Source organism: Prionailurus viverrinus, chromosome X (genome assembly GCF_022837055.1).
Source record: "Prionailurus viverrinus isolate Anna chromosome X, UM_Priviv_1.0, whole genome shotgun sequence".
NCBI classification, from domain to species: Eukaryota; Metazoa; Chordata; class Mammalia; order Carnivora; family Felidae; genus Prionailurus; species Prionailurus viverrinus.
In genome coordinates, this window is record NC_062579.1 from 39,684,125 (window position 1) to 39,707,280 (window position 23,156).

General features: G+C 47.3%; 1 protein-coding gene across 1 annotated transcript; it reads left to right on the forward strand.

The window, feature by feature from the left end:
• Positions 1 to 881: 881 nt before the first annotated feature.
• On the forward strand, positions 882 to 16,878 carry PPP1R3F (protein phosphatase 1 regulatory subunit 3F). Its single transcript, XM_047844351.1, has 4 exons — positions 882 to 1,924; positions 11,398 to 11,453; positions 11,895 to 11,974; positions 15,066 to 16,878. The coding sequence occupies exons 1-4, from the start codon at positions 918 to 920 to the stop codon at positions 16,359 to 16,361; spliced, it is 2,439 nt and encodes an 812-aa protein (XP_047700307.1). The 5' UTR covers positions 882 to 917; the 3' UTR covers positions 16,362 to 16,878.
• Positions 16,879 to 23,156: the final 6,278 nt, after the last annotated feature.

The following is a 23,156-nucleotide window of genomic DNA, read 5'->3' on the forward strand; positions in this document are numbered from 1 at the left end:
ATTGGCTGTTCATCCCCTCCTTCACACAACCTACAATATCCCGGTTGGCTCTGCTCTTTCTCGTCCCGCCTCCGAGTCCTGCGGTCCAGCTACGCTTTCTAGCCTTGGCATTGGTTTATTTCATGCTAGCACCGCCCTTTGAGGCCTTAACTGCCTTCAGTCTGGCTCTCTCATTGGCTATCCGCCATCAATATCTTCCTGGCTCCCGCCTCCATGGTCCACTTCCATTGGGCCTGCCTCTCCAGTCCCGCCTCCGAGGCCGCTCTAACACCGCCCCTTGGTCTCTTTCTAGCCTTTGTATTAGTTAGTTCAGCCCTGTCATCGCCTCCTGAAGGTATAGTGCAAGCTCACAAGACTCCCCATTGGCTCGCTGTAGCTATTATCTTATCGTCATCTCCTTTACGCAACAGGCGCATGGCTCCCCATTGGCTATTTGCAGTTTCTGTCTTCGCGTCCCATCGCCTACGCAACTAAGGGATTTCCTACTTTTCGGGTCTTTCCATTCGCTCCCCATTGCCCCCATCGCCTGTAATCATTCCACTTTCCCCGTCGCCCACATGCCGCTCCCGCTCCCACTCCCCCACTACCTCTCCTACTTTTGCTCTTTTCATCCCGGGCCTCGCACCACACCTATTTAGCGTCCCCCTGCATTGATTCCCCGACCATCCCGCCTCCTGCACCGCCCACTCTCGGGCATTCTCATTGGCTGCGTGCTTCTCCTGCACTTGAGTCATCGCTACGTCATCCTGGCGCGGCTCCCCATTGGCTCTCTGCTATACCTGTCTCCATCTCACCGCCTACGCCCCCCGTGAGCCGTAACCCCCCCGCGTTGGCCTTCCCATTGGCTGCCCGCCCCTCCAGGCCCTGCCCCCGCCGGTCCCGCCACCCGTGCCGTCGGTGCCGCCGCCGCCGCCGATATGGCGCGCCCGGCCCCTGTGGAGCCCCCGCTGCGGCATCCCGCGCCCCCCTCGCCGGCTGCGGGTGAGCCCCGCACCTCAGTTGAGGCAGCGGTGGCCCCGCGGAGAGTGCTGTTCGCCGACGAGGCCCTGGGGCTGCCGCTGGCGCAGCTGCGCCGCTACCGGCCGTGGGGCGGGCCCGGGGCGGGCAAGATGGCGGCGGCGGCCGGGCAAGATGGCGACGGCGGCGGGGCTGACGAGGACGACGATGGCGAGGATGGGGATGAAGGGGAGGAGGAAGAGGAAGCTTGCCCTGAGCCCTCGTCGCTGTGCCCCGTCCCCGCTGGCGGGGGGTTTTACCTGGTGCCCACATTTTCGCTGCCGCCTGCGCCGGGCCGTCTGGAGCGCTTGGGGCGCGTCATGGTGGAGCTGGAGGCGCTGCTGCCGCCTCCTGGAGCGGTCCCCGGGGGTGCCGGGGTGTGGGTGCCTGGGGGACGCCCGCCGGTGCTGCGCGGGTTGGTACGCGTGCTGAACCGCTCCTTCGAGAAGGCGGTGCACGTGCGGGCCTCACACGACGGCTGGGCTTCCTTCTGCGACCATCCAGCGCGCTACGTCCCGCGCAGCCCACCGGGGGCAGGAGCGGGAGGACCAGGAGCAGGAGATCCCATCCTGGATCCCGGCCTGGGCCTGGGCTTGGGCCCTGGCCAGGCGTCCGCCTCCTCGCCCGACGATGGCGGCCGCACTGACCGCTTTGCCTTCCAGCTGCCCTTTGCTGAGGGCGCGGGCGATGGGGCGCGCCTGGACTTCGTGGTGCGCTATGAGACCCCCGAGGGCACTTTCTGGGCCAACAACCACGGCCGCAACTACACAGTCCTGCTCCGGATCGCACCCGCTCCCACACCCACTGATGCTGAAGGGCTGCCCCAGCAGCAGCAGCTGCAGCAGCTGGAGCCACAGCCCGAGTGCCAGGGTCCCGTGGAGGCTGAGGCCAGGCAGCTGAAGAGCTGCATGAAGCCGGTGAGGCGCAGGTAATGTCTGCCAGCGCCACCTCCGCCAACACAAGGCTGTGTCTGGGATGGAGGACGAGCATCCTGACCCAGGAACCCTGCAGGCCTGCTCTCCAGGACAGGGAGGAGGGCGCATTCAGTCAGTTAGTCAAAGAGTAATAGAGGCCAAACATATGCTAGGCTCTGTTTTAATTACTGGGGTTTCATTCATTCATTTATTGAATTCCACTGTAAAGCCCTGAACAAGACAGACCTCTTCCCTGCCCTCAAGGATCATACAGGCTCCTATTGGAGACGGTTTGAAGAAAAACAGGCCAGCAGATAAGATACATAGGGATAAGATTAGTTGCTGAGAGGAAAGTGAAAAAAGGGGATAGTTTGGAGGGAATAGCTGCTTTAGAGTGTTCAGGGAAGGCCTTTAAGGAGGTGAGTCTTTGATGATGATAAGAGTCCTGCACAGATATGGAGTGGAGGGGAGAAAGTTTGTAGAAAAGGGAACAGGGAGAGCTTTTCCAAGGAGTTGCCATTTCAACTGAGTCCCGAATGATAAAAGAGGAGTGGTTGTGCACACATATGGGAGCAAGGGTGTTCCCAGGCAGAGGGAACAGTGAGTACAAAGGTCCTGAGTGAGAGTGAGCTTGGCGTGAATGATGAGCAGTGTGTGGGAGTGGACAGAACTTCAGTGACATGGTAGTGTGGACCAAGGGCCTTGCCAGTGCGGACAGGGAATCTGATCCCCATTTGACAGAGCAGCAAACCAGGGACCCAGAGGGAGAAACTGGTTGAGGAAGTGATGGCGCCTGGCTTTTCCAATTCTACCACCACTGACCTTGAAGCCTGTGCATCTCTTTACTGTTAAGTTCTAATCTAGTGTAAGGCCTCCTGGAGGATTGAGGGGCTGAGTCCATGCTCTCCCAGGGAGGCAGTGGCTCTGGCAGAGGCAGAACCAGGTGGGCCTGGACTTGAAGCTCTCCTCCTTCGTTTTTGCCTGTGGCCATTCAGAGCCTGGGAGAAGGAACCAGTTAATCCCAGGAGGCCCTGATAGGAGACTAGGTTTTCTCAAACTAAGAGTTCTTTGAGGGTATCAGCTAGGCCTGATTCTTTGGGGGGGGGGGTCACCTAAGCCTAGCCTGGGGTAAGTAGTCTCTGTGCACCTGTGGGAAGTGCATACATTTCCCTGCTTCTGGGAGGACTGGAAATGGGGATGGGAAAATGCGTTTGGGACCTTGTATATGCTTGATCAGAAGCCTCTGGTTGCAGCAAGATGTTTGTGGTCCTGGCAAGGCCTTAGGCTGTGAGTGAGTGGTTCAGAAAGGTCCAGCTTGGGGTTGGTGGGCAGATGTGTCTGGGTATGCGAGCAAGCAGGCAAGCACCCACTTACTGACCTGTGAACTCCATAGTAACCTGAGACTTAGTTTAAAGGGGGCAGGCAGCATGCCTTTCCTTACAGTGTTAAGAGAGTGGATTCTGACATCAGAGTGCTTCGGTTCAAATTGCAGCTCTGCCATCTATTGGCATTGTGAGCTTGGCTAACTCATTTGACTGCACTGTACCTCAATACCCTCATCTAGAAAACAGATAATTATAACCCCTACTTCACAGGAGATGAGTAAAAGCCCCCAGAACCGAACGTGGCTCATAGTTGTGCCAGAAAGTGTTAGCTAGTGTTTATATTTGTATTTAGGGAATCACACGTACAGTTCTTTGGATACCCCTCCCAAATGCTGCTCTGCCTATCACCTGCTGTGTGGCCTTGCCTCAGTTTCTTCATCTGTAAGCCTCAGTTTTCTTACCTGCTAAAGGGGATAACAGTCACTTTGGTTGGATTGGATGCAGTGAACATGGGCAAGGTACTGAAGTGCGGTGGTAGCTGTGAAAGATAACAGTGGCCAGCATTTACTGATCTCTGAGCTGAGAGCTTCAAGTCTGTTCCCTCCTGAGCCCTGCTGTGCATGCTGCGTGGTATAGGTGCTATGATATGCACGTTTAAGAAAGGAGACTGAGGTAGCTCAGGGAGGTGAGCCAGCTTGCTCAAGTCCACTCAGCTAGTGAGTGACAGGACCAGGGAGACATGCTAGGGGCATTTTTTTCCTACTCTGGAAGGTCTGACCAGGTTCAGGGAAAATTCTGCATTTCACTCCCAGTGTTCCCAGCAGGTCATGCTTTCCTTTTAACTGTTCTCTCTGTCCCTGCCTCTGTCTCTGTCTCTCTTTCTCTCTTTGTCTCTCTCTTTGCTTTTTTGAGGCACACCTATACAAGGCATACTGCTCTTAAGTGTAGGGTTCAGTGGATTTTTACGTATGTATGTTCTTGTGTAGAGATCACCCAGATCAAGGTTTCGAGTGGTTCCAGTGCCCCAGAATCATCTTCATTTCTATCATTTCCTAAGTTGTCTTCCCAGGTGGCTGTCATGGGAGCCCTGTCTGTAAGACGCAGCAGTTTGGGTAACAGTTTGGTCATCTTAGAGTGTAAGAGGAAGAGAACAGAGAAATCAAAAGCTCACAGGGCCAAGGTGGGTGGGGAGGGTGTTTTTCTTTTAAAATACATGGGTGGTTTTAAGGAGAAATTGAAGCAGCCCGTTCAGACAATTGTTTTGGTATCTGGCCCCAGGTCTGTGGTTCCTAACATGACTTGTGATATTATTTTAAGTGGGCAGATGGCTTTTGGATAGCTTCTTTATCTTTTGATCTCAGCTCTTGCAAAGGGGAGGTTGCTGCTCATTGCAAGATCAGCGGTAAGATTTTCTTTGTAGGTCGGTGGCTTCCTTGGCGAGTACATTTCAACTTACCATTTTAAAAGCCGTGTGCTTCTGGTGACTTGGAGCGCTGTTGAAGAACAGCTGCCCCCTGCGACCCAGCCCTCTTGGGAAGTGGTAGCTGGTAGCCGATCTCAGGGGATAGGCTTAACCTGCAGGCGCCCCACAGTAGAGAGCTCCTAGTTCAGAAGTGTTGGCTGCAGGCCCACTGTGTGGTGTGCACCAGGCACAGGGCAAGTCTTGGGTAGCCACTGGGAGACAGCTCAGAAACCGAAATGGCCACATTCTCTGGATTGCTGGACCAGGCTTTTGATAACCCTTCGGCTCGGAGATGATCCATCAACAAGCATTTGTTGAGGGCCTACTATGTGCTGGGCACAGTGCTAGGTTCAATCGGGGAAAAAGCTGCAGACTGACGCTAAGATGTCAAAGGATTTAATGGTAGAACTGGGTGGGAGAGGCAGGTACCGAGGGCTTGTATGAGTCTTGGAGCTGCTGCTCTGTATTGGGCATTTTGCCGAGGGTTTGCATGCACAGTCCTCATCTAATCCTTTCAAAACATTCCCTGGGAGAGAGACTGTTTTTACCCCTCTTTCCTGGATGAGCAAACTGAGGCTCCCAGAGTCCAGAGTCCTAGGGCTGGGTCCGGAGGAGTCCTCCTGGTCTGCCTTGGCTTAGTACCCTTAGGGGTGTCCTATTCCTCTTAAAAATAAATACCAAGAAAGCTTTAGCATGACCTTCAAGAACCCCCTGCCCTGTCCCGCAGTCTGGCCCACACCGCTACTAGTCTCACACTGTCCTCTGCCTTCTGAGGTCTTGTCACTGCGGTCTTAACAAGGTACCTTACCCCTTCCTGCCTCAGGGCCTTTGCCCTTGCCGTTTCCATCACCAGGAATGTTGGTCCTGTGCTCCTTGTAGTCTCCTCATTTTGATACTTCAGTTCTAAGAGTACTTCCTCTGGGAAGCCTGTCCATCCCAACATCTTCAGGCCCCAAAGTTGTCATAGCACAGACAGCCAAATAGGCAAGTCCAGCTGGAGAATGTCAGTCACATGGCAGAACAGCTGTATGTTGCCACCAATTTAGGATCATTTCCTACCCTGCCTGGCAGTCCTATTATATTTTTCTGATCCACTCTTGTCTCCACCTTGATGTGACTCAAATGTTCTTTACCTTCAGAATTTACTTCCTGCTTCAAGAAACAGAATGAGGTCATAAGAATGGAACTCCCCACAACTTGCAGCCCCCAAAGCCTGCAAACTAAGTTCCCTCCCTTGTGTTACAGGAGAGGAGGGTACCATTTTCCTCCCCTCAGGCCAGTTCCCCGACTTGTGCCCTGGCTTCTGTTTTCTGCCACTTGCTCCAGAACCTGACCCTTTCCCGGCAGCTTTTCACCGCCCTCCTCACTGATCCTCTATTTCAGCCTTTGTACATGCCAGTGTGTCTACTGTCTTAAAAACTTGTCCTTTGACCCCACCCCTGACCCTGCTACTCCCGGCCAGCACCTAATCACCTCCCTCCCCTTCATTGCTGACCCTCCTCTAAAGAGTTGCCTATGCTCTCCTCCATTTGCTTCAGCCTCCCCACATCTACCAGATTCCATTGGTGGTTTTTGACTTTCTTCTTGAAGTGGTTGAGCACTCCTACTTAAAACACTGTCTTCCTTTGCCTTGGGACCACGCTCTGCTGCTTTTCCTCTTAACTTTCTGGCCCTTCTTCTTGCTCTTTCCTTCAGCCTCACATAGCCAAACTCCATGTCTCCACTTGGCTGACGTCCCAAAGGTGCCTCCCTTGTTTGAGACTGAATCCATCACCTCCCCAATGGTGTTCCTGAGTGGCCTCTCCCCTACCCATCCCTTGCTTATCTTCCTTCTACGCATCCTAAGCCCATCCTGACCCTGGAGTCTAGGCCAGGGCCCTTTGTTCTAGGGCATTCTTCCTTTCCTGAAGGCACTGACCTCAGTTTGTAGTTAGACCTTCATTAGGGGATTACTGGATGACCCTCTCTGCCCTCTTAGACTGTAAGCTCCGTGAGGGGTAGGGACATGGTCTGCTTTTGTTCACCACTGTATTCCTGCAGGGCCTGCCACAGTGCCTGGCACTTAAAGGTGCTCAATAAATGTTTGTTGAAAGAATGAGTGTGAGTTATTTTTTTAAATGTCTTCCTCTACACGAAATTGTAAGCTTCCTAGTTGAGTGTGCTCACCATTGTGTCTCCAGGGTCTGTCACTGGGCTGATGTGCAGTGAGACCTCAAATGATTTTTAGGTCCCCCGTTGCTAAATGGATGGGGACCCAACTTGCTATCTGAGTTCATAGTCTTAGGGGAAACCAGAACAATTACAGTTGAAACAGGACAGGCCAAGGGCCATCTTAGTTGTTTGGAAAGTGAGGGTTTAGTGAGAAAGTGATCATCTTTGACTCCACAGGAAATTGGTAGGCCATCATGGTTAAGGAAGTGGACTGAGGCCACACACTATAGAAGTGGAGGAGCCGGGATCTGAGCTAGGGCGGTCCCGCTCTAGTTCTCCAGTTCTTAACTGCTGTACCAGGCTGGGTGGTGTGTCTTACCAGCCGGGCATTGCTGGGCAAGTTGCTTTCCTTTTCAGAGCCTCAGTTTCCCTTGGTGGAAATTTGGAGGTGATTACTGTTTGTTAGCACTTCATAGGCAATTTCCGACTATTTTCTCAATCCACCCAGCAGCCCTCTGAGGTAGGTATTACCATTATACCTTCTTCGCAGATGAGGAAACTGAGGTATAGAGAGGTTATATAACTTGCTGCAGGTCACACAGCTGGTAGGTGGCAGAGCTGAGGCTATTAAAAATTACATGTCTTGACTCCTTACTGAGATGGGAAATCCATTTCCTGGGTTCCAACAAATATTAAAGAAAAAGGACTAGTATAGGAAATAATCAGTGTGCATCACAACATGTAGTGAAGGTAAGTGTTGTTTCATTCAAAGAACAACTGTTTTTCAGTTCTGTGTAAGTATGTATATTCACACATGTATGGGTGTTGCTGGGTTACGATGTAAAATGTATTTCTTATTGTGGGTCACGGCCAAATGAGTAAAGTCATTGCTGTAAAAGAAGCTCATAGCACAGATAAACTGCTCTCCCTCCACCCTGCTGGATGGGCTGTTAAGCCCCAGGGTTGACACCAGCACACAGTGTGGCTGGGGAAGGCAGAGCGGTGCCCCACATAATATGGTGGCTTTCACAGCCGCTCCAAACCCTGTTCTTTTCAGAAAGCAGATGGCTTGGAACCGGAATTCCAAGTATCGGGGGGCAGGTTTCTGAAGCCACCCGACCCCTGGAGAGTCAGCGTTCTCTTCTAGTTGACTGCATGGGAGCTGGGGTCTGCTGACTTTCCCTCTGGGTGTCAGCACATGACCCACTTTGGGCTGGCCAAGTTCTTTGAAAACCGCGTTGGGGTGCTCACAGAGGACTCGGGGCGGTGCTGGCAGAGATGTGACTGCTCATTGAAAGTCTGCTTTGCTCCTCTCCTTTGGGGGTTGTCAGCCCTCTCTTGCTCTCTGCCTCTGGCAATGCACTTTTTTTTGGTTGTGTCTCTGCTGGCCCAGGCTGGGTCCAATGGCACCTCTTTCTGAAATCTCACCTTCTGGTCTCCCTGGATGCCATCTGAGGTGAGTGGTCACTGAGTTTCCTGACTGCAGGAGGAATTTTCACCCCCAGGAGACTGGCATGCAGGCCCGGCGTGGCCCCTTCTAGGCTGTGCTGTCTTGACTAGTTCTCGAGAACACCCAAAGGATGCATCCCAAGGGGTTCCCAGGCCTTTCCCTGGCCCGCTACTGCCCACTGCCCTTGAGCAGATACCACGTGGCATTTGTGGGGCTAGTGCCAAAAGAGCAGGTTTCCTTCTCGAAAATTAGCAAGCACCCTGGAGGTACAGTTTTGTTCTTAATCTCCTCCCTCCCCATTTTTCTGAGAAGCCCTCTTCTCTGTTACTGATCAATGAGTCAGTACACACTTGTACTCCATTTCTCTTATTATCCTCCTTTTGATTAAAGTCATAGCTGCCCCTGAATGTTTACTGTGAAAGACAGTTCAAAGATATTTAGTTTCTTTTTTTTTTGTTTCAGCCCACAGTTTCAAACACTGTCTTCAAAATGGAGCCCTTTTTGGATTGTTATCAGCGTGGTGTGTAGTTAGTGGGTGTAGAGACACGGTTCCTTGAGCCTCAGTTTCCGCATTTGTAAAAAGGGAAGGGTGTTGCTTTGAAGGATAGATGTGACGGTTTTCAAATGACTTGGTGTATCAATGAAAAGGGCCCACGTTGGAGGAGATGAACAATAAAAGCTTGTGCCTTCTGCTTTCATGTCTCTGACTTCAGAGGTAGGGAGAGTGACCTATGTACTTCTGCTGACTTGGTGCATCTTGGGATCGGCTGAATTGCTTGACCTGATTTTTGGATGTTCCCCCTCTTCTCACGCTCCTCAGCTGCGGAAGAGATGCTCTGGGGGCTGAGGGATTTGTTTTGTATTTGTTTTTCTTCTCTCTCTTCTCCCTTCAACTGAACTGTGGAGTTCTTTCTTTTCCTCCCGCTTTTCTCTCTCACATACATCTAGGACGCCGGAGTGGTATTTAGAAGCCTGGTTGCTGTGCATGTCAGCACTGGGCCAGATGACAGGGGACAGCTTGCCTGGTCCTGCCCCTGGGAGGGAGAGCTGCCCTTCTGTGTGTCTGTGGGTCTTCTTGAAGAGGCTTGCTTTAGAAGATCCTAGGAAGATGACATTTTATCTAATGGAGGACGACGCCAGCAAGTCAGTAGAAATTGTGTTGGGCCACAAGTCCAAAGACGTGGATTTTAAACTTACTGGGGGGACTGGTGTAGGACCAAGCTGGTTTGTTCCAAATCCCCCTTTTTTTTATCCGTGATGCTCAGGTGTTAGTGGCTGGGCTTCCAGAGTCACTCGCTCCAGGGCCTTGTAATATTCAGATTCAAATGCTTTTGGTGGGATGCATGAGCCCTAGTCCATGGAGAAAGACAGATGGTTCCTTCTGGAGCTTCCAGACTCTAGATCCATGTACCTGGTTCAGATTTCCTCCCTGAGGCATCTTTCAGCCACTTCTGTGTCTGGTGGTCTCCTAGCCACATGTCCCAAGATGGCAGGGAAACTGGTTCAAAGAAAAGCCTGAATGAAAGAAGAGGGAGAGATCTTGTCTATTATTGCTACCCCCCATCTACTTCTGGAAAGGATCAGAGATGGGGTTGAGGTAAGACCCCAGTTTCCCTCATCCAGGAAGTAGCAGTTGGTTGATCAAGAGCACAGATTTAGACATAGGAGCTGGAAGGCTTAGGTTTCAATCCTCGCGGCATGACCTTGAGCCGTTTACTCGGCTTTCTGCTTCATCATCTGTGAGGTGAAGATAATACTGCCTACTTCAGAGGATTAAAAGTACCTACCTCAGGATTGCTGTGAGGATTAAATTAACATATGTGAAGCACACAGAACAGTGCCTCACATCATAGTAAGTATTATATTCAGGTCAGTTAGTGGTACTTGGTTTTTGTGAGGTCACTGATTGTTTTCAAAAAGTTGCAACCATCTGCAGAAATGTCAACATCATCATATTACCTTTTAGAAGAAAAAGGTCGGAGCCATTGCCTCAGCTCCTCTGCATCTCTGCACATGTTTTTGTTAATGCTTCCCTCTCATTTGCCTTAATGTATAAACATTTGATACTCATTTCTGAGAATGAGAACAGTGATTTCTCTGTGATCCCTGTAACCCACCCCCACCCCCCGGCAGAGGCTGGCTGAAATACACTTAGCTTATGCCACTTAGACCTCAGGCCTGACTTGCCTGGTGGAGGAGGACCAACACTAGTAGATAGCTATAGTTGATCCACCCCTGCTCTGTGCCAGGCCCTGGTGTCTGGCTTGATGTCTTCATTTCTCTTGACTGCCCTGTGCCTGGTGTGCACATCCTGGCTCTCCTGTGCTCTGTTTTAAGGTGAGGAGGTTGAGGCTCCGAGAGGTTAAGTGGCCTGTGAGGCTGACATGGTGATGGGCGGAGGGTTGGTGGAGGGACCCGGGCCTTTGTGAGCCTGGGTTACTTCCTTTTTCTGCTGGCCTCCTTCCTGTTCTCCAGTTGCTTCCTTTCTCCCCTCTGCTGATTTCCGAGTCCTACAGTCTTCACCTGCCCTTTCTTGGAAAAAGTGGGTTCATTTACAACTGGGAATATACCCTACAGAAACGATCCAACATGTTCATAAAGCTATGCCCAACAATGTCTGCTGTAGCCTGCTTTGTGAGAGCAAAATGAAGGAAACAAGTTAGTTGCTCAGTAGGATGGGAATGGGTACATACATTATGGTGAGCCTATATGATGGTAAACAGCCATTGCAAACATTTGCAAAAGTGTATTAGTGATGCTTCTTACTGCTAAATGGACAAAGCCAGCTGTGAAATTATGTCTGCAGAATCTAAGGGATTTTGTCCACTCTGCAATGAAATTTTCCAAAATGGTAATCGCAGTTGCCTTTGGCTGATATGTGACTCTTTCCCTGCTTCTTTCTGCTTTCCTGTGTTTCATAAAACTTCTACAGTGAACACATAGGGCTTTTCTAATCAGAGGATACAAAGAGGTGGCAGAAGGGAAAACAGCCACTGTCACGTGAGGGTGGGCCACCGCAGAGGCTCAGAAGGTGCCAGTGGGTGGCAGGACTGGCCTCTGGGGACATCAGATCCATGCATTCTCCCTTTTGTCCCACAGGCCTAATGAGGAAGAGCTGAGGATGAAGAACACCGATGATAACCCCCCTGCTGTGGGTAAGCAATTGGCAGGCTGTGGGGGTTTTAGCCATTTCTTTCTTTTTGAAACATTTTTAAATGTTTACTTTTTGAGAGAGAGAGAGAGTATGAGTGGGGGAGGGCCACAGAGAGAGGGAGACACAGAATCCGAAGCAGGCTCCAGGCTCCGAGCTGTCAGCACAGAGTCTGACGTGGGGCTCGAACCCACGGACCATGAAATTGTGACCTGAGCCAAAATCGGACGCTCAACCGACTGAGCCACCCAGGCGCCCCTACCATTTCTTTCTTTCTCCCTGTTTTCTTTCTTACAAATTAAGAGGTGCTCTCTGCCTTAGACTAGCACAGAAAGCTTCAGAGGCAAAACTGCCAAGTGGCCAAAAGACCAGATTTACTTAACTAAACCAGGCCTGCTTGGACACCTGCCTCACCCCAATGCTGCCCTTCTCTTATCTCCAACAGAACGCCCTAATGTCCAGGAGTCAGTGGGTCCCCTGGTGGCCCCCACCCCTCTCCGTCCATGGCCTCAAATGACACTTCAGGTAAGTAGGCCCTGGCAGCCTGTGGATGGACAGCCCAATGGGAGACTGCGTGGTGGGGACTGACTTGCTCTAGGCCTATCCTAGGTCGGAGGGAGTCCCCCTTTGCAAATCAGAACCTGATGGCAGAGGAGTAGGGTGCAATTATTCACTTGAACTTATAGAAATGTCATTTGTTAATTTAGCAAATATTTATTGACTGCTTGCTCTGTGCCAAGCAGTTATGGATGCTGGGAATATGGTAGTGACCAAAAACGCTGTCTTCATGGGTCTTACTAGCATTTTAGTGGAGTGAGACATGACAAAACAAAATAATAGTTAAAATATATGGCATTTTATTTTATTTTATTTTTTAGAAGGTTAAAAATTCTTTTAGAGAGCAAGAATGGAGGAGAGGGGCAGAGGGGGAGAGAGAGAGAGAGAGAGAGAGAGAGAGAGAGAGAGAGAAAGAGAGAAAGAGAAAGAAAGAGAGAATCTTAAGCAGGCTCCATGCTCAGTACAGAGCCCGATGTGGGGGCCAATCCCATGACCCTGGGATCATGACCTGAACCAAAATCAAGAGTTAGATGCTCAACCCACTGAGCCACCCAGGTGCCCCAAAATATAGGGTATTTTAGATGATGATGAGTGCTAAGGAAAAAAAAATTAAGGGATGGGGAGCGTGTGTGTGTGTGTGTGTGTGTGTGTGTGTGTGTGGTATGTGCATGGGTGAGACACAGCCACACACACACACGGGTGAAGGGAAGTTTTGTGAGTTTAGATCCAGTGGCCAGGGGAGTCCTTAGTGGTGAGATTTGAGCAAAGATCTGGAGAAAGTGAGAGTGAGCCATGTGGATAACTAGGGGAAGAACATCCTGGGCAGGTGCAAAGTCCCCTGGCAGGGCCGTGACGAATATGTGTGAGGAACAGCAAGGAGCAGTGGCCAGAAGGGGGGAGCAGCAGGGGGTGAGGTCAGACAGGTGGTGGGGGACAGATTGTGTAGGGTGTCATGGGCCATGGAGAGAGCTCTGACTTTTACTCTGAGTGATGGAAGAGCCACAGAAAGGTCGTGAGCAGAGGAGGGCCATGATCTAACAGGATTTAACAGGCTCCCTCTGGCTGCTGTGAGGGAAATAGGCTGTAGGGGTGAGGGCAGGAGCAGGGGGACGGTGAGGGGGAGGCTACTGCAGTGATCCAGGCAAGCAGTGTGGTGCTGGCAGGGATATATATAGAGAGATTCTGGAGATGTATGTTACTGTGTATGTGTGTGTGTGTTTTAACTTTTTAGTACAAAGATTTTCAAACATACAGAGAAGTAAAGAGACTAGTATAATGAACTCACATACATTCATCACCCAGGTTCAACAAATTTCAGCACTTGTCCATTCCTACTTTTTCCTTACTCCCTCTCCCCCATTTCCTATGGAATTATTTTGGAAAAAAATACAGGCATTATCTTATCCATAAAGACTTCAGTTTGTATCTCAGAAAATTAAGCACTCATAAAAAAACCACATACACCTGATGCAACATCATGCCTCAGGAAATTAACAGTCAATCCTTAGTATCATGAAATATTTGATCAGTGTTCAAATTTCCTTATCTCATAGGCATTGTAAGACCCAAACCAGGTCAACACATTGCATTTAGTTGATGAGTCTTTTTAGATTTTTAAATCTCCCCCACTTTTTCTGGCAATTTGTTTGTTGAAGAAACCTTGTTTGTCCTTTAGAGTTTCCCACAGTCTGGTTTTGGCTGATTGTATTCATGTGGAAACACCTTTCTTACTCTATTAATATATTAGTTCCATTTAATTGGTATGCTCTATTAAATTGAATTAATTTATTTAACTATCAATTTTGTTCAATTGATTTATTAAATATAATCTATTATTATTAAACTAATTTAACTAGAATGGGGCTCTATTGAATTCTCTTATTCCCATTTCATTTATTAACTGGAATTCCTCTCTAAAAAAAACTTTCTCGTACCAGCCATTTGGCTACCTTGAGGGTATATAGTTTATATTGAAAAAGCTGTATATATACTTAATTTTTTCCCTTTTGTTTACCAGTTTTCAGAAGTAATGAACTTCTCCAAGGGTGACCAATTAAAGGATTTTTGGTTTGGGGGTATTATTAACTCATGAATTTTAAACATATTTAATAAGTTTTAATCCATTGCATTTATTTGTTTTGATGCTTGAATTGAACTATCTCTGGTCAGTGTGAACTTACTTACATTGGTTCCAGATTCCTTGTGAACCCACTCCCCATCCTTCTTTGAATACTTCCTCACACGGTGGAATGACAGTATGGCCTAGACTCATCTTGGGCTTTCCCTGCCTCACACCTGGAAGCAGCCATTTATTTAAAAAAGCTCTGGTTCCTTTTAGTGGAGAATGGTATTTAGAAATCAAGATCTGGGTGCTAGATGCTTTTGTTGCTGCTAGATTGGTTATTGTTTCTAGGCCTTGTCAAAATAAATTTGTTTTAATTATTTTTTAAACATTTATTCAGTTTTGAGAGACAGAAAGAGAGCACAAGCAGGGGAGGGGCAGAGAGGGGGGGCAGAGCATGAGTAGGGGAGGGGCAAAGAGAGAGGGAGACATAGAATCTGAAGCGGGCTCCAGGCTCTGAGCTGTCAGCACAGAGCCTGACGTGGGGCTTGAACCCACGAACCGCAAGATCATGACCTGAGCCGAAGTCGGACACTTAACCAACTGAGCCACCCAGGCGCCCCAAAATAAATTTGCTTTAAAAGAGAAAACACATGAACACATGTGGATATTCTAGATATGTTTTGGACACCAACCAACAGTATTTACTGACAGCCATTCACCAAACATTGGTGCCCACGGAATTCCTTAGCTTTATGATCTGCAAGAAGCCCCCCTTTCCTACATCTGATTGTGTTATTTTAATACAGATGACATAGTCTTTCGAGTTTGGAGAATTATAGAGGGCTCCTTAAGGAGTGTTTATTTGGAAACACCTGTGGGGCTGGGTGTGGGCTGTCACCAGCTCTCACTGTCTCTGCTTGTCCCAACCCCTCCTCTACTTCTTTCCTTTCCCTTTCTCTCCCCTCCTGCCCTGCCCCCTCCCAATGGCTCTAGGTTCCTGAAGTTACAGTGACTGGCAAACCCCCAGAGGAAGGTGATGTTCCTAGAAGCAATCCGCCCGTGGCTTTCACAGAGGTCCCCCAGGCACCAGTCATCAGGATTCTCCCCTCTTCCTCTCACTCTGGCCTGGGTGGCTTCCCCAGGGACCAGGCCTCAGGGCCCGATGCAAGTGAGGGGGCAGCTGGGCCTCTCCTGGAACCCAGCCAGCAACAGGTGGAGGCCACGTGGGAAGTATCAAGCGAGAATGGAGGGGGCCGAAAGGACTCCATCGTGGGGGCCATTATGGATGAACCCCCTGGGGGTCTGGAGGTCGTGAGTGGGTTGGAGGAGCTGCTTGGCGAGGACACCATTGACCAAGAGCTGGAGCAGCTCTACCTGTCTCACCTGAGCCGCCTGCGGGCTGCTGTGGCTGCAGGTGGGATAGGAGGTGGTGGGGAGGGCCCTACAGATGGGGGGGTGTCCCCCAGCCATCCCCTGGGCATACTCACGGACCGCGACCTGATCTTGAAGTGGCCTGGCCCTGAGCGGGCTCTGAACAGTGCCCTGGCTGAGGAGATCACACTGCACTATGCCCGGCTGGGGCGTGGTGTGGAGCTTATCAAGGACACTGAGGATCCTGATGAGGAGGGGGAGGGCGAAGAGGGGCTTTCCATTATACCCTCCAGTCCAGAAGGGGATACCCCCAAGGAATCACCTCCGGAAATCCTCTCTGGGGCCCATTCTGTGGTAGCCACTATGGGAGATGTGTGGCTCCCGTGGGCAGAGGGCTCGGGATGTGACATCCCCGTGGTTCTGGGTACAGAGGGTCAGTTCGCTGGGGCTCCAGAAAAGGGGTTGGGCAAGGACACTGATTCTTTGCACATGAATAAAGTGACAGCTGGGGTGACTAGGTCCCTGGGTGGGAAAGAAGGCTGCAAGGAGTTTACCACTGAGTGGGCAGGCAGCCTCGTTCCTATATCTGGCAAGGAACCAGCTGCCCCAGCCCTATGGAGGCAAGGTCTCACCAACCTTAGTCCCTCGGGGGCTGAAGTCTGCCCTTCCAGTTTGGCCAGGCCCCACGTGAGCTCCCAGGATGAAAAGGGTTCAGGCCCAAGCCTTGAGCCCCTAAAGAGGTCACCCACCTTAGCAACTCCTACAGAATGTGTGTGTATATTGCCTCCCCAGCTCTGGGGGCCCTTGACCCAGACTCTGGGGGTCCTGGCTGGGTTGGTAGTTGTCCCTGTGGCTCTGAACAGTGGTATGTCCCTCCTGGTGCTTGCACTGTGCCTCTCTCTGGCCTGGTTCTCGTAGGAGCTGCTTGTGGGGAGCAGCAGTAGGAGGCATTCCCCTCTCTTGGATCTGGGGAGAGGCAGTCCCTGCACCACCCCCAGGGGCTTCAGATGGTACATGTGGCCTATATAGTGAGGGGTCTTTTGCTTCTGAGGATGCTCTACTGAAGAGAGACCTTCCCATCCCTGAGGTCTTGTTGGCACAGGGCTCCCTGTGGTGACACTAGTGGAGGGGAACAGGGCACGGTGGATGGTGTGAGATAACTTTCAGAAAGGAACTGGGCATGTCCTCCCTTCCCCCCCACCCCCAAGCCTGTATTTATTTTTGTATAATTCTCTGGATGAGGGAGAGTGGTCGTGAGCTGGTCTTGGGGCACAATTACCCAGAGATATATTTATTAACAGCCAACCTGTGCAACCTGCTGGAGCTTTATTTTTAATTTAATTTATATAGAGTACCTATTATTATATGCCACAATAGAGCTCTATGAGAAATGATGTGTCTTTCTGTGCCATGTTCTCCTGTTTGGGCCTGAGCGTGTGGGGTGGTTGTGTTCTGTGGGAGGATGAGGGTGGGGAGGGGGGCATGGGACATGGTCATGCCTGCTGCTGCTGCTTCAGTGTATCCTTGAGGATCTGTGTCACCTCACCTCATGGGTCTACTCCGTGTGGTCCAGTGGTCTTGTGGGGGAGGCAGGTCCTTTGGTCTTTTCCATATTCTGCCAGGGAGGGAGGAAGAGTGGTTGCCACATGAGGGTTTGGTGTCAAACACGTGGCTGTGGTCCACCATAGATGTGGGGATACCAGTTGTGAATCAGCCACAGTTTTGACACCAGGAGGGAGACCCCTCTCCCCACCCCAACCCCCAAGATTGGGAAGGTCTCAGAAAGGACAGAGGAGTTAATGTGCTGTGAAGAATTCATACTGGAGTTGCTGTCCACAGACATTGCATTTCTAACTCGAAACAGGAAACTCAGAAGCTTTGACAGAAAGGATAGATATATTTACTGCATGTAAATAAAAATCTCTACATAGCAAAATAAAACCATATATTTATTTACCTCCTCTCATAGCAAAATTTTATACCAGCTTTCTTCAGTTCTCTTCCAGGGCCCTGGTGCTTTTCTGAAACAGCTCCAATCAGATTGCTTGTCTGACCACGTCAGCAGAAGTGCTGGTCACTGGTGATATTCACATTGGTATATCAATGGCCACATCCCAGACTTCACCTTATTTGACCTATTGACAGCATTTAACACAGTTGGTCATCCCCTCAACCTTGAAAGCCTTCTTTACTTGGTTTCCAGGACAGCACATTTGCCTAGTTTTCCTCTTTCCTCATTGGCCACTCTTCTAGAATAGTGCTTGGCACATAGGAGGTACTCAGTACATACCTACTGAATGAAATAAATGAAGGAACAGATAAATCTATGTGCGGAAATACAGAGACATGGCTAGAGAGCTTAACTGGCCATTCAGTGGTCAAAAGCTCAGTACCGTTCCACTGACATTGACTGACCACCTTTGCTCTGGGGACGCAGAGGAAGAATCTCACAGTCTAGTGGAGGAGACAGATACAGAGAAAGGATTTTAGTGCAGTGTGGTTGGTGCATTTGCAGTGATGGGGGTCCCAGAACAGATGCTCAGCCCACTGTGGGGACTCTGGAAACCTTTTTGGAGGATATGGTGTCTTAACTGAGTTAAAATATGAGAAGGAATCCACCAGGTAGTGAAGGGGAAGAGAGGGAAGTCCAGTCAGAAAGAATAGCATTTCAGAGGTCTGGAAGTGGAAAATAGCTACTGAAAACAAATTCAACACCCACTTATTTCACCTGCCTTTCAATGAGGATATTCTGACTTGGTCAAATACCAAATTCAGACATGTGTCCATCGTCTTCCATTGATGTGATAATTTGCTCAGTGTCAAAAAAGGCAACTTTATGCCAACTGGATTGAAAAATTAGATTAAATGGACAAATCACTCAAATTACTACAGACCTTGACTTGCCAAAATTGTCTCAAAAAAGGAAAAGTTGAGTAGTCCTATGACCGTTAAAGGTAATAGAACCTATAGCCCAAAATCTTCTCACATGGAAACTCTGGGTCCAGATGGCTTCCCTGGTGAAATACTCAAGGAACAAATAATTCTGATTTTGCAAAAGCAATTTCAGAGGGCAGAAAGAGGGAGCATTTCTGATACTTTTTATGGGACTGATACAACCTTGATACCAAAACTTGATGAGTGAAAGAATATTACAGATCTCAAGAAAATATACAAATACCTTAAATAACTGCCTGTCTTAGTCTGTTTAGGCCACTGTAACAACATGGTGTAGACTAGGTGGCTAGAAAACAACATTTATTACAGTTTGGGAGGCTGGGAAGTTGAAGATCAAAGCACCTGCAGATTTGGTGTCTGATGAGGACCAACTTCCTGGTTCGTAGATGGCTGTCTTCTAGTGGTGTCCTCACATAGTGAAGGGGCAAGGTTGCCCTCTGCAGTCTCTTTTATAAGGGCACTCACCCCATTCCTGAGGGCTTCACCTTTCATGATCTAATCACCTCCCAAACACCCCCCCCCCACCTCCTAATAACATCACATTGGGAATTAAGTTTCAACATATGACTTGTGAGGGGACACAGTCACTTAGTCTATAGCACTGCTTATGTCCAATATATTTAAAAAGTATAGTATAGTCAAGTTGGATTTATTCTAAAACTGCAATGTGGTTTAGCATTTGAACTCAATCAGCATAAGTTATTTCATTAACATATTAAAGGAGAAAAAACAATAATATCAATAGATGTAGAGAAAGGGTTAGATAAACTTTGACATCTATTCATGATTGTAAAAACCTTAGCAAATTAGAATGGATACGAAAACAAGATTCATCTATATGCTGTTTACAAGAGACCCACTTTAGACCTAAAGACACCTTCAGATTGAAAATAAGGGGATGGAGAACCATCTATCATGCTAATGGTCAACAAAAGAAAGCTGGAGTAGCCATACTTAGATTTAGACTTTAAAATAAAGACTGTATCAAGAGATGCAGAAGGGCATTATATCATAATCAAGGGGTCTATAGACCAAGAAGACCTAACAATTGTAAACATTTATGCGCCAAATGTGGAAACACCCAAATATATAAATCAATCACAAACATAAAGAAACTCATTGATAGTAATACCATAATAGTAGGAGACTTCAACAAACCACTCACAGCAATGGACAGATCATGTAATCAAAAAATCAACAAGGAAACAATGGCTTTGAATGACACACTGGACCAGGTGAACTTAACAGATATATTTAGAACATGTCATCCAAAAGCAGCAGAATATACATTCTTCTCCAGTGCACATGGAACATTCTCCAGAATAGGCCATATACTGGGACACAAATCGGCCCTAAGTACAAAAAGATCGAGATCATACCGTGTATATTTTCAGACCACAACGCTATGAAACTCAAAATCAACCACAAGAAAAAAATTGGAAAGGTAACAAATACTTGGAGACTGAAGAACATCCTACTAAAGAATGAATGGGCTAACCAAGCAGTTAAAGAGGAAATTAAAAAGTATATGGAAGTCAATGAAAATGATAACACCACAACCCCAAACCTCTGGGACACAGCAAAGGCGGTCATAAGAGGAAAGTATATAGCAATCCAGGCCTTCCTAAAGAAGGAAGAAAGATCTCAGATACACAACCTAACCTTACTCCTTAAGGAGCTGGAAAAAGAACAGTAAATAAAACCCAAAACCAGCAGAATACAGGAAATAAAGATTAGAGCACAAATTAATGCTATTTAAACCAAAAAAACAGTAGAACATATAAATGAAACCAGAAGCTGGTTCTTTGAAAGAATTAACAAAATTGATAAACCACTAGCCACTTTGATCAAAAAGAAAAAGGAAAGGACCCAAATAAGCAAAATCAAGAATGAAAGAGGAGAGATCACAGCCAACAGAGCAGAAATAAAAACAATAATAAGAGAATATTATGAGCAATTATATGTCAATAAAATGGATACAATCTGGAAGAAATGTACAAATTCCTGGAAACATACACACTACCAAAACTGAAACAGGAAGAAATAGAAAATTTGAACAGATCCATAACCAGTAAGGAAATCGAATTAGTAATCAAAAATCTGCCAAAAAACAAGAGTCCAGGGCCAGATGGCTTTCCAGAAGAATTCTACCAAATATTTAAGGAAGAGTTAACACCTATTCTCTTGAAGCTGTTCCAAAAAAATAGAAACAGAAGGAAAACTTCTAAACTCTTTCTATGAAGCCAGCATTACCTTGATCCCAAAACCAGACAGACACCACTAAAAAGGAAAACTATAGACCAATTTCCCTGATGAACATGGATGCAAAAATCCTCAACAAGATATTAGCTAACCGGCTCCAACAATACATTAAAAAAATTATTCACCACGACCAAGTGGGATTTACACCTGGGATGCAGGGCTGGTTCAATATCTGCAAAACAATTAATGTGATTCGCCACATCAGTAAAAGAAAGGACAAGAACCATATGATCCTCTCAATAGATGCAGAGAAAGCATTTGACAAAATACAGCATCCTTTCTTGATAAAAACCCTCAAGAAAGTAGGGATAGAAGGAGCATACCTCAAGATCATAAAAACCATATATGAACGACCCAACACTAACATCACCCTCAATGGGGAAAAACTGAGAGCTTTCCCCCTAAGGTCAAGAACAAGACAGGGATGTCCACTCTTGCCACTGTTATTCAACATAGTATTGGAAATCTTAGCCTCTGCAATCAGACAACAAAAGGAATAAAAGGCATCCAAATCAGCCAGGAGGAGGTCAAACTTTCACTCTTTGCAGATTACATGATACTGTATATGGAAAACCCAAAAGATTCCACCAAAAAACTGCTAGAACTGATTCACAAATTTAACAAAGTTTTAGGATATAAAATCAATGCATAGAAATTGGTTGCATTCCTATACACCAACAATGAAGCGACAGAAAGAGAAATCAAGGAATCATTCCTATTTACAGTTGCACCAAAAACCATAAAATCTAACCAAAGAGGTGAAAAATCTATACACTTAAAACTATAGAAAGCTTATGAAAGAAATTGAAGAAGACACACAAAAAAAATGGAAAAAGATTCCATGCTCCTGGATAGGAAGAACAAATATTGTTAAACTAAAAGGCAACTGAAAGAATGGGAGAAGATATTTGCAAACGACATATCAGATAAAGAGTATGTGAAATCTATAAAGAACTTATTAAACTCAACACCCAAAAAACAAAGAATCCAGTGAAGAAATGGGCAAAAGACATGACTAGACACTTCTCCAAGGAAGACATCCAGATGGCCAACCGACACATGAAAAAAGGCTCAACATCACTCATCATCAGGGAAATACAAATCAAAACCACAATGAGATACCACCTTACACCTGTCAGAATGGCTAACATTAACAACTCAGGCAACAACAGATGTTGGCGAGGATGCGGAGAAAGAGTATCTCTTTTGCATTGTTGGTGGGAATGCCAGCTGGTGCAGCCACTCTGGAAAACAGTATGGAGGTTCCTCAAAAAACTAAAAATAGAACTACCCTACGACCCAGCAATTTCACTACTAGGCATTTATCCACGGGATACTGGTGTGCTGTTTCGAAGGGACACATGCACCCCATGTTTATAGCAGCACTATCAACAATAGCCAAAGTATGGAAAGAGCCCAAATGTCCCTTGATGGATGAATGGATAAAGAAGATGTGGTACACACACACACACACACACACACACACAATGGAGTATCACTCGGCAATTAGAATGAAATCTTGCCATTTGTAACTACGTGGATGGAACTGGAGGGTATTAGGCTAAGTGAAATTAGTCAGAGAAAGACAAAAATCATATGACTTCACTCATATGAAGACTTTAAGAGACAAAACAGATGAACATAAGGGAAGGGAAACAAAAATAATATGAAAACAGGGAGGGGGACAAAACAGAAGAGACTCATAAATATGGAGAACAAACTGAGGGTTACTGGAGGGGTTGTGGGAGGGGTATGGGCTAAATGGGTAAGGGGCACTAAGGAATCTACTCCTGAAATCATTGTTGCACTATGTGCTAATTTGGATGTAAATTTAAAAAAATAAAAAATAAAATTAAAAAAAAACCTTAGCAAATTAGTTGAATAAATTTTCTTAAAAGGTATCTATCTGCAAGGAATTACAGTAAATGACATACTTCAAATGAAATTTTAAGAGCTCTGACATTTGGAACATGGCAAGAATGTCTGCTATTGCCATTTCTACTCACCATTGTACTGGAGGGCCTAGCAAGCACAATAAGCCAAGGAAAAGAAATAAAAAATATTTAAAGACTGGAAATGAAGAACAGGATTGTCATTATTTGTAAATGATACTATTGTGTATATAGAAAATCCAAAAAATCCATGGACAAAGTATTAGAATTAATTATTAATAGTTTAAAAACTCTGATTTTCTGATACAAAATCCATATTCAAAAATCAATTGAGGGGCACCTGGGTGACTCAGTCAGTTAAGCGTCTGACTTCTGCTCAGGTCATGATCTTGCGATCCGTGAGTTCGAGACCCGCTTCGGGCTCTGTGCGGACAGCTCAGAGCCTGGAGCCTGCTTCACATTCTGTGTCTCCCTCTCTCTCTGCCCCTCTCCCCCACTCTCTCTCTCTCTCAAATATAAACACTTTAAAAAAATCAATTGCTTCTATATGCTAACAACAAACAGGCAATTTTAATAAAGATACCATTTATGAACTACTTAGAAA